At 41.6% G+C, this 12,518-nt stretch overlaps 1 protein-coding gene across 2 annotated transcripts in view; it reads right to left on the reverse strand.

The window, feature by feature from the left end:
• TOX (thymocyte selection associated high mobility group box) overlaps window positions 1-12,518 on the reverse strand; it is a 336,399-nt gene that overhangs the window by 54,644 nt on the left and 269,237 nt on the right. For both annotated transcript variants that reach the window (XM_073679334.1, XM_073679335.1), the window contains one exon: window positions 2,975-3,205. In XM_073679334.1, the coding sequence (XP_073535435.1) occupies window positions 2,975-3,205 (231 nt within the window). The remainder of the gene's footprint in view (window positions 1-2,974; window positions 3,206-12,518) is intronic.

Raw genomic sequence — 12,518 nt, forward strand, 5'->3', positions numbered from 1 at the left:
CACCGCTTATGATACACGCCACCACTAGGACCAAAAACCACATACACTCACCTCTTTATTACCGACAGGATTCCAGGAACGCGGCCTGCCTGACTCCAAACGAGTAGGGACCGTGTATGAATACCGGACTCCGCATAACCATATACCTTGCCCGGATATCTACTACACAGCCTGCTACCATAGCCTTTCACCCACTTGAATATACTTACCCAGACCAGGCCTCCTGCCACATTTGTAGCCGGTCCCCTGCTGCACCACAGCGTCCAGGGACAAGACCCACTGCTACTTAGCCAGGAAACTACTCAGCCAGAGCCTCCTGCTACACCTACCACTAGGCTGAAACCTCCTGCAGAACCTCTTGAACACCTTCCCTTGATTTAGGCCTTCAGCTATAGATAAGAAGGTGACTGACCATTTCACACTTGGACCCTAAACAAGGTAAACACCTGGACTTACTTACACTGTGGCTTATTGTTTGCATACCTCAGCCCCTAACTCTCCCTCCCCATCTATATACAGGACATCAAATATCCTTGAGTGCTACAACGCCCCCTATCACCCGGCAATCAGAAGCCTCCTGCTACATCTCTGCTCAGAGATAGATACAATCCAGAGCCTCCTGTTGCACCCCTGGATTACTGATAATTATGCACAGGTAAACATCTAGGTTTACCACATACTGTGGACTATTCCTGTATGTCTCAGTTCCTAATCCTTTCTCCATATCTATATACAGGACATTGAGTATTCTCAAGCGTTAATACGCCTACCGGCAACCAAAAGCCCCCCTGTCACATCTCTGCAATAAAGTCAGATACAATCCAGAGCCTCCTGCTGCACCCCCCAATTGAGGGAGTGCTAACAAGCAATCTCCAAAAATAGACCAGCTCCTCCGAGGGTAAGTCGCTAACCCCACTATCTACCTACCCAGTGCTAACAGCATTAACCCCATATCATTAAATCTCCAGGAGCATAACAAAGCGTTTAGGACCACGCCTCACCCAAAGAATCCTGACGGACCACAGTCCTAGTGCACACCTGCACTTTGCCAATCCTGATACCTGGTGAGTAACAGCTCCACAGCCAGCTAAGCATATCCAATACTAGAGAACAATAGTCCTAACCAAACTCCTCTTCTTTCCCGTACAAAGCCACCACAGGCATTTTTTCCACACCAATTAACCGCTGGATTTAACTATTTATTACACCTTGTATACCATTTGTTTTTTTTATCCCAAACGAAATATTGTTTTCTACACTCGTCTTTTTAATCCTGTATTTTATTAAGTTTTTATCGCTAGCATCCAAACAAATAAAACATTTTTTATAAAATAATAGTACTCTTCTCCTGATCTCTTTTCCACTACCGATAGCGCGATTTTTACTATAGAACAGTTAATTTATTGTAGTATATCTACTACGGACATTAGTGGTTCCCTGTCCACAATTATCGCTGCCATTGGTAGTAGTTAGCCTGATAAGCGCCTTCTACACGTACCATACCCTACTAGATATATTTTTTGATATTCCCCTAAAAAACCCCGTACTCCCAGCGATTACATTCCTGGGTGCATCACTGGATAGACTAAAAACTCATGTAAATGGTAATTCTTCTTAGGGAGAAAACCTTTCCATATTAAACTAGTTATACATTTTTGTAAAATCTGGAAAAAAAATGTATTGTACGCAGTACCGAATTGGGGTGCCAAGGGCCCACCAGTAACATTGACCCTGGTGGCCCTCGGTTCAGCTTCATGCAAATATAACATTATCCTCATTCACAAATTTACCTATTTTTCTATACAACAATAAACGGGGTAGTTTGTTAAATGAATGTTGAGATGATACCCTTGTTTGAACATAGTGAAGCAAATATATTGTGCCAACTAATTCTCATAAAGGTGGAGAGGAGAGCACATTCCTGCATGGGGGCCACCGGAGGATTTTCCCATTGCCCTGTGGGCCAGTCCGAGCCTGACTATTCCTTTAATTGACTTTAGTCCATCTGTTCTTTCACCGTTGAGATAAATAAAAAATTCAGTCTGCCTGTAACGCTATCACACACATCTAGTGATTACGATCCGACGTAGCTCCAATTGAACTCAATAATAAATTTATCTTTAGTAAAGCTCCTCCTAGTGGCAGCTTCAGACTGTCAGAAATGTATTATTTTGCTATATGGCTATTATGTTATGACGTTACTGAGTAAAATTTTTTTTAAAAATGTAATTTCATTGAAAACTGAGAGCTGAAAAATCTGCACTATTTAATGTACTTACTAGAATTTAGGCCCATAATTGTTCAAAATGAAATGAGTACTATTAGTATTTAAAAAGATGGAATTTTAATGGCTTTGATGCTCCAAAGTGCAATATATTACATTTTAAATATCACTAGTTTATCGGTTACAGCAGTTTCTTTGATTTGCTATAAAGCAAGAAAATGTGCAGAATAGATGGATCCTTGCAATGATGACTCTGTAAGATGCAGTAACTGTACGAGTCTTTGAAAGTAATCTTAATAAAAGCCTTACATTGCCTATTGATGTACCTGTAATTCCTTATAACACAACAGGCATTTATTTTTCGAGCACAAAAAAGAACGTTGCACATGTGGCTGCAGGATATTTCGGAGGTTGTCTATGTGCCCATGCTCGGTGGGAATGCAGTCTCTTACACAGTTGGTGGACTCTTACAGAGTGCTGGGGAGGATTATGAGTAGCATATTTTTGGATGGTGAGAATTTCAATTCATCTTTATAATAGAAAAAAAAGACGACATGGCAACTGATGGCGCACAAAAGCTTTTCAAAGAACTGAAATTCTAGGAGGCTAAAAATACAATAGCTCTTCTGACTGCCATGGAAGAAAACTCTCATTTTCGAAAACTAAATATGAAAGTGACTATACATTCAAGTCTCTTTTCAGACATTAAAACGTCAATTTTTTTTTTGCACAGTTTTGCAAAACAGTTACCTGTTTTTGCTCCTCTCCTAGTCCATCCCACATTGAGGCTACTATTTTGGATACTTCTCCAAAGGTAGCATTTGGATTTTGGCCTTTGATGGCTGCTTGTGTGTCCCGGAAGAATAGTGCATAGGCAGACACTGGCTTCTGGGGCTCATTTGGGTCCTTCTTTTTCTTCTTTTTTGGGGTTTTTGGCTTCTTTCCCATATCTGGGGCTGGCCGTTTCTCGGCACTACTGATCTGTAATAAAAAGAGAAATGTATTATTTATCTTTTTACTGAAGAATAACTATCAATAGCAAAAAGAATGAAGAGAAGATAGATCAATTGCATGTATCGGAGTGTAACAAGAATGCCAATGGCTCTACAGCAAAGTCAAGGATGGCCCTTTATCACATTGCTGAGAGAAAACAAAACTTTAGTCGTTTTAACAGCATTACAACTGCTTTTACATGAGTAGCAATTAAAGGATGGACAGAAAAATCATACAGCAGATCATTAATAGATGGTAAAACCCATATTACAGTCCTAGATACACTTTAAAATAGCAACTTCAGATTTTGGGCTGAAAAGCACTCATAAATATAAAAAAGTCGAGCTCCTAGTATATTTACCAGCATCTTCACTTGACTTATATAAAATACAAAATTAGAGCATTTTATTATTTGACAGCACCATGACTCACTTTCACTTACTTATTTCACTTATTATATATAATATATCAATACACTATAAGTATCCCAGATGGGACAACAAATTTAACTGCCCTTGTGTCTATAATATCAGAAGCAGCTGCAAACTCAGCTATGTGAAGGAATAACTCAGACTCTATAGCAGCAAAATGGTTGGAAAAAATAAAATAAAGGGGTATTCCCATTTCCAAGATCCTATCCCAATATATAGTGGGTGTAACATTAATTATTATTATAGCGTCATTTATTTCATGGCGCTTTACATGTGAAAACAATTACAATAATCTTGAATAAAACGTGATGATGACAGGTACAGGAGGAGCGAGGACCCTGCCGCGAGGGATCACAGTCTACAAGGGATGGGTGAGGATACAGTAGGTGAGGATAGAGCTGATCATGGAGCGATATGGTGGAGCGAGAGTTACTGCAGGTTGTAGGCTTGTGGGAATAGGTGGGTCTTCAGGTTCCTTTTGAAGGCTTCCACGGTAGGCGAGAGTCTGATGTGTTGGGGTAGAGAGTTCCAGAGTAGGGGGGATGCACGGGAGAAATCTTGAATGCGATTGTGGGAAGAGGAGATAAGAGGGGAGTAGAGAAGGAGATCTTGTGAGGATCAGAGGTTGCATGCAGGTATGTATCGGTTAGTGGTTAGGGTTTTGAACTGGTGTCTCTGGGCAATGGGGAGCCAGTGAAGGGATTGACAGAGAGGAGAGGCCGGGGAATAGCGGGGGGACAGGTGGATTATTCAGGCAGCAGAGTGTAGGATAGATTGGAGGGGTGTGAGAGTGTTGGAAGGGAGGCCACAGAGGAGGATATTACAGTAGTCGAGGCAGGAGATGATGAGGGTGTGCATTAGTGTTTTTGCAGATTCGTGGTTGAGGAATGTGCGGATACGGGAGATATTTTTGAGTTGGAGTCGGCAGGAAGTGGAAAGTGCTTGGATATGTGGTTTGAAGGAGAGATCAGAGTCCAGGGTTACCCCAAGGTAGTGAGCTTGTGGGAAGGGGGAGAGTGAACAGCCATTGATGTTGATAGATAGGTCAGATGGGGGGGATTAATGAGATGGTGGAAAGATGATGAACTCAGTTTTATCCATGTTAAGTTTTAGAAATCTAGCAGAGAAGAAGGATGAAATCATGGACAGACATTGTGGGATTCTGGTTAGTAAGGAAGAGATATCGGGTCCGGAGAGGTAGATCTGTGTGTCATCAGCATAGAGGTGATACTGAAAGCCCTGAGACTCTATGAGCTGTCCCAGGCCAAAGGTGTATATGGAGAAAAGCAGGGGTCCTAGAACTGAACCTTGTGGGACACTAACAGATAGGGGGCGAGATGAAGAGGTGGTGTGAGTGGGACATGCTGAATGTCCGGTCTGTTAGGCAATAATAATAGGACATACCTTCAATTAGAAATGTAGTATAGTTCTTTTGATTAGCTATGTCACTTTCCCCATGTGCAGGGCATTGCAGTAGATTAGGTAAATATGGTTACAACCACTAACAACTAACTGTCACTATATGAGTGGTCATAACCATGGATACCTAAGCTACTACAATGCCCTGCACATGAGGTAAGCGACATAGCAAATCAGAAGAACTACATTACACTTCTAATTGAAGGTATTTGCTAATATTATTATTATTACACCTACCACATATTGGGATAGGATCTTGGTGATAGGAATACCGCTTTAATTACAACTATTCAGAAGGTTGCTTGATTTTGCATTTTGGAAGAAAATGAACAAAAAAGATATAATTGGAAAGCTGTCCATATCCTTTCACTTCAATTGTAGAATGAGGTTAATACAGTATATTGAGTATCTTGCTATTTATTCAGATTGTGTCTGTAATGCAGATTCCTGTCTCAGTTTTTTTCTTGTGTATGTTATTAGGATTGATGTCTATTCCTTCAGTACGTCTCACTATGATTGATATCCAATATATGTATGCAAGATAAATTTCTATATAACACAGAATGGTCATATCAGAAGTATTTAGATTATATTATTTATGATGTTCCCTTGGTCCTAATTTATGTCATTCTGTTCTGTCTTGTCATGATGGAATTACCGTATTTTTTGGACTATAAGACGCACCGGACGATAAGACGCACCTAGGTTTTAGAGGAGGAAAATAAAAAAAATTTAAACAAAAAATGTGTTCATGATGCACTTTTAAGGGGGAGGGGGTCTTCTGCTAACACTGGTATAGGGGTAATATCCCCCAATTCTGACAATATCCCCTATCCTGGTATATATGCCCCCCCTTCCTTTTATACGTGGTCCCCATTCCCATCCTGGTATGCCTGCCATCCCTCCATCCTGGTATTCATGGAACCCCTCCATCCTGGTATGCATGGCACCCCTCATCCTTATCCAGGTATGCATGGCACCCCTCATCCCTATCCTGGTATGCATTGCATGGCACCCCTCATCCCTGTCCTGGTATGCATGGCACCCCTAATCCCTATCCTGGTATGCATGGCACAGCAATCCCCATCCTGGTATGCATGGCACCCCTCATCCCTATCCTGGTATGCATTGCATGGCACCCCTCATCCCTATCCTGGTATACATGGCACCCCTAATCCCTATCCTGGTGCATGGCACTCCTCATCCCTATCCTGATATGCATGGCACCCCTCATCCCTGTCCTGGTATGCATGGCACCCCTCATCCCTGTCCTGGTATGCATGGCACCCCTAATCCCCATCCTGGTATGCATAGCACCCCTAATCCCTATCCTGGTATGCATAGTACCCCTCATCCCTATCCTGGTATGCATGGCACCCCTCATCCTTATCCTGGTATGTATGGCCCTTCATCCTAATCCTGGTATGTATGGCCCCCTCATCTTTACTTGTTATGTATGGCCCCCTCATCTTTATCCTGTTATGTATGATGGTCCCCTCATCCTTACCCTGGTATGTATGGCCCCCTCATCCTTATCCTAGTATGCATGGTCCCCCTAATCCCCATCAGGCTGCACATAAAAAAAAATAAACACTCATACTCACCTTTCTTCTCTACTCCAGCGCTGCGTCCTGTCTGCCTGCACTGATCTCTCCATGTGAGCCGCGCATGATGTCACTACCATGCGCGGCTCACAAGGAGAGAGATCATCTGCCGGAAGTCACTGCTCCCCACGCCGGGACCGTGTGCGCGGGGAGCAATGACTTCATGTTGCTCAATAGCCGGTACACAGCGTAGCTGCGTCGCGGCTTCTGCTGCTGCCTGGCTATCGCGTGTGCCCGCTTATTAAAGGGCATGAATATTCACCCCCTCTCCACTCCAATGGGCGTGGAGAGAGGTTGAATATTCATGCCCTTTAACAGCGATGCACAGGCGATTCCGGCAGCAGCAGAAGCCACGCTGCTGATACACTGTGTGCAGCTATTAAGGAGCATGAATATTCAGTGCTCCCCACGCCCCATGGGGCGTGGGGAGCAGTGAATATTCATTTTCTTTAGCAGCGGGGAGAGTGTAGGCTGCAGCGGGCGGCTGTTGCCTCCTGTGCCCTGCTCCTCCACCGCTACCGCTCTCCCCACACCCTACATATATATATATACACCCCCCCAACATTTGGACTATAAGACACCCCCCCCATTTTCCTCCAAAATTTTGGAGGAAAAAAGTGCGTCTTATAGTGCAAAAAATACGGTACTATATAACTGAATTATAGAAAAAACACTGGAATGCTAGTTTCTCTGATAATTGGACAGTGTAAACAGGCTGCCAATTACCCGACAAAAGAGCAAAACACTTGTTCGTTGGGTGAAATTATTGCTCTCGGATGCCCATCGTCCTGTGTGAACAGGACATAATGCTGCATGAATAATGACAGTCTATGCTACTGATTGTTAGAAAATGGGTTCTGCATCTGTAAATGGACTATTAAACAACCAGTCAAGAGTTTGGACACACATGTTAATGAAATGGTTTTGATTGATCTTCTTGGAATGTGCACATTGTAAATTCAGACCAAAGGCACACAATGTAACACATTTGAAAACAGTGAGTGAAAAAACATGTGTGAAACTAATCAGAATATGTATTAAACCTTGAAGGAGTTCCCAAAGGTGCTGAGTACTTGTTGGCTGCTTTGCCTTCACTCTCTAGTCCAACTCATCCTAAACCATCTCAACTGGGTTGAGGTCGGGTGATAGTGGAAACCACACAGCTCTCCATCTCTCTCCCTCCATCACATATCCTTTACATTGCCTGGAAGGGTTTTTGGGTGCAACACAAATAATGGTCCCACTAAGTGCAAACCAGATGGGATGGCATGTCATTGCAGAATGCTATGATAGCTGTGCTAGGTAAATGTGCCTTGAATTTAGATGAAATCATCAACAGTACCACCAGCAAAGCACACCCACAACATTACTCCTCTTCCATGCTTCACAGTAGGCATCTGTTCATCTTCTGCGTCATACAAAGACATGTCAGTTGGTACCAAAAATCTAAAATTTTGACTCATCAGACCACAGAACAAATTTCCACTGGTCTAATGTCCAGTCTTTGTGTTGCTTATCTTAAACAAGACTCTTCTTGTTTGTGGTCCTGTCCTCAGTAGTGGCTTCTTTGCAGAAATTTGACCATAAAGGCTTGCTGCTCATAGTTTCCTTGGACAGTTGACATTGAGATGTATGTGCTACTTGATGTCTGTGGATCATTTATATTCATTTCTGAGGTTGGTAACTCTGATGAACTCATCCTCTGCAGCAGATGTCATTCTTGGTCTTCCTTTCCTGGTGTGGTCTTCATGAGAGCCAGTTTAATCATAGTGATTGATGGTTTCCATGATTGTACTTCTGGAAACATTTAAGGTTCTAGCAATTTACCGGACAGACCTTCGTAGTAATAATAATAATTTTTATTTTTATAGTGCCAACATATTCCACAGCACTTTACATTTTAGAGGGAACTTGTACAGACAATAAAAGACATTACAGAATAACGATAATCACAAAAATCAACAGATACCAGGAGGAGAAAGGACCCTGCTGGCAAGCTTCCAATCTATGAGAAAATAGGGTAGACACGAAAGGTGGATGGTAACCTTCATGTCTTAAAATGACAATGGACTCTCATTTCTCTTTACTTAGGTAAGTGGTACTTGCCATATTCTGTCTTAGAACAGTTGTGGAATATGAATTAGCACTGAATGGAACTGTGTGCCAACGATATCTGTGCAAAACACACCTGAAGGTCGCAAACACTTTCTGAAGGCTGCTAATTTCATATATGAGCAATTGACAAGGCATACATGTTCATTGGAAGCTATTCTTGGAGACTACCTGATGAAGCTGCTTGAGAGAATGCCAAAGATGCGTGAAGCTGTTATCAGAGTAAAAAGGGGGGTACTTTGAGGAATTTAACGTTTAACACATATTCTTGATTGTTTCACACATGTTTCTTTACACACGTTTCGTTTGTGGTTTTTCTGCCTCCAGTCTGAATCTGCAATGTGCACATTCCAATAAGAACAAAGGAAAAGACTGAATGAACAGGTGTTGCCCAAATTTTTGACAAGTACTGCAGCTGAATGGTGATCATTTAACGCCATACGTTGGGTGGTGTAAACCCACCCTTAATCAACAGGACCTGCCAGATGTCATTACTGTTGACATTGTGAGTCATTTTGAGGTACACATGGGATGATATCAGGACGTATAACAACTCTGCAGGCTAATAGGCTGGACTTTGGTTTGTAACTATGTATCTTAGTAAATATAGCAGCAATGATGGCAGAAATGAATTTATTTTGCTGACTAACCTCAATAAACCTGTATACTCTTCAAAAGGACAATTGGTAAACTAAATAAGAGCAGAATGATGACACTTGACTAGCACAGAGAAAGTTGGATTTATCACCCATATCAATCTTTCAGATTCCAGACCTCATATTTTTGATGCAGTGTACAACATTAACCCCTTCACGACATATGACGTACAGTTACGTCATATGTAATGTCCCTGACTTTGATGCCGGCTCACATGCCGAGCCCGCATGTTTCCTGGCACATGATGGCTGACTTCATCTTGTCTATTAAATTGTCTGTACTGGTCTATTCTATTGGCAAAATACTCACTTATGTACAGAAAGAGTGTTTTTATACACGTAACATACTCTGGACCACAAATGGCGGGGGTCAAACCTAACTGAAAAATCTTGATAGCTACTAGAATCTGATTCTATCACAGATTTTAAAGTGGCGGCAGATACCACAATACAAAACTGAGCATTATTAAAGAGTAACATTTGTTTTAATTTTATAAATCAATGGTACAAATGAAAACAATCAACACCGTAAAATATCTCATCAGAGATCTCTTCTTTCTCCTTTTGTACATTCACTCTCAATTCAGGGGTAAATCTGTTAAATCTGTATTAGTGAAGATAGACTTTCATATAAGTGTGAAAGGAGATGGCAGTTGCTGCCCATAAGGTTCTATGGAGATGGAAGGGGGAGGATGAGGGAGGTCCTAGAGGTAGACACAGACATCCTGCGCAAGTGCCCACGATGCAGAAATGCTGCAGAGCGTTTCTGCATCTCCCTGGCAGAAAAAACGCATGCAGATTTTACATGCATTTTTTCTGCCAGGTAGAAGTGCAAGTGAAGCATTTTGAACATGCGAATTTCGCATGCGGGTTCTCAAGCTCTTTTCCAAGCGATTTTAGCATCACTTGGAAAAGTGCTTGACAACTTGGTCACACTATATAAATCCATGCAACTGGAATGGATTTATATGGTGCAACCAAGTTCCGATGCTGCAAATGCAGCATTAATAGTAAAAAAAGAATAAAAATTGTGAAAAATAAAAAAAAAACATTATACTTACCTTCCGATGGCCCCTGGTCTCCACTACTGTGCGTCCGGTGTCTTCGGCGGCTCGTAGTGCTCTAAAAAGGACCTTCCATGACGTCATTTAGTCATGTGACAGTTCACGCGACCGCCGACATTAGTGGTCGCGTGACCTGTCACATGAAGGCATGTAAGGTCCTTTTACCACCGTGAGCAGCCAAAGAGCCAGCAGCGCCACCGGGAGCAGACAGGGGGCCATCAGAAGGTAAGTATATGTTTATTTTTAATTTAAATTCTTTTTTAACTACAGGTACTATGGTTCCTGGGTCCGGATGAGAGTCTCCTCTTCTCCAGACCCAGGTACCATCCGTGCATTGAACCGCATAATATCCGCATGTGCACGTGTAGTCATGTGGATGTTATACGGTCCAATGCAAGTCAATGGCTGCTAAAACGCCGCGATTCCGCAAAATTAATGGACGTGCTGTGGATTTTTCCGCAATGATAATCCGCAGCGGAAATTTCCGCAGCATGTGCACAGCACATGTGGATTATCATTGGGAACATTGCAGACCTTCTACCAATCGTTTTTTAAGCGTTTCCGCGGCGGAAGTCTATGTCAAAACTACTGTGTATTCCTGATATTACAGTTTCATGAGTCTAACTATAGAGCCACTCCAAGGGGATTCAGTCTCCACGCACCCAGCCTGACAGCTGGAGCTTGTACTTAGCAATGTGAGATTTCAACAGGGAGGAGGGACACTGAGGAGCTGTCAATACATTTAATACAAAAGGTAATTTTCTGTTGACACATTCCCATTAAAGGGATATTCTCATGTTGCATATTTATTTTATTTCCAGGGGATTTTGACAACAGAGGTCTCTAACCCCGTGACTGCTTGTGCCCTCAGTGGAGAGGAGTCTGCAAATGCCTAGGCCTTAAGATCCAAAATAGATGAGTCCTTAGGAGGTTTAATGTCTTTGCAATAAATAAATAGATTAGTGAGTCAACCTATATTTAAATGAATTGATAATTAATTAGACCTAAATACTAGGCTCATTTCCATTCTGAACTATTTCTCTCTCTAATGTTACTATTATTACTACATTGCACTGAGAAAAAAATATAACAAATTTATAAATACAAATCTAACAAATACTGGGGGCGATAAGACAAAAACGTAATTTTGTTTGGTAAAAACGACAATTGTAGAAAGCCATCTAGACTAAAATAAAAAAATTAACCTTTAAAAGAATGATACAATGAACAGCTTTCCCAGACTCATACTTCTACATGTGATAGCAATTTGAGAGCAATTAGATTAAAATGACTTATTTATATGGAAATAGTGATTCTATTTTGCAAGCACATAAAATTATTTCCATTGAATATTTTTGGCCTGAAGAAAAATGTATTATGCAGTCATTGGATATTATTCATGGTAACAATTGCGTCTTTTTTGTTTACTTTTTGTCTGTGGTCACATGAGATGAATGTTTGTAGTCTCGTACTACATGTAATAATGCACATGTTAATATGAAAACACTATTATGCCAAAATAAGGCCAAAAGTTTTTCTAATAGTTTGCAGATGTTATAATATAGAGTCAGTGTAAACATGAATGTCTATCATTCTACAAAGGCTCTTTGTAATATGTCATCACTTCACAGTTGTGCACGCGTAAATGTCGCAAATTGAAAACTGTACTAGAGGGCTTTGACCGCTGTACATTGTACAACATAGTATTAATTAGTTTACCCTTAATAAAGAACAATTTTGGATCTCATTTAGGCAATCTGCACCAAAAGCTCCGAGATATTTTTGCATCAAACTGATGGACACCATGATGGTAGAAATCGACAAACCCTATTATTAGTCAATAGCGGTCACGGGTGTGTCAGGTGTAATAGACAGTCGCTCAGGATCTGGCTGTAGAAGGTCACTGCGCTTGGCATTGCAGATGCCTTCTTAACCCTTCTTCCTTCAGGACCCAGTGGCGACTTCCCTCCTGCTGCTGATTGACGCACCCTTGCGTGGGAGTTAAAATCACTCAG

Source organism: Phyllobates terribilis, unplaced genomic scaffold (assembly GCF_046119375.1).
Source record: "Phyllobates terribilis strain yellow unplaced genomic scaffold, ASM4611937v1 Scaffold_4__5_contigs__length_816908805, whole genome shotgun sequence".
In the NCBI taxonomy this organism is placed as follows: Eukaryota; Metazoa; Chordata; class Amphibia; order Anura; family Dendrobatidae; genus Phyllobates; species Phyllobates terribilis.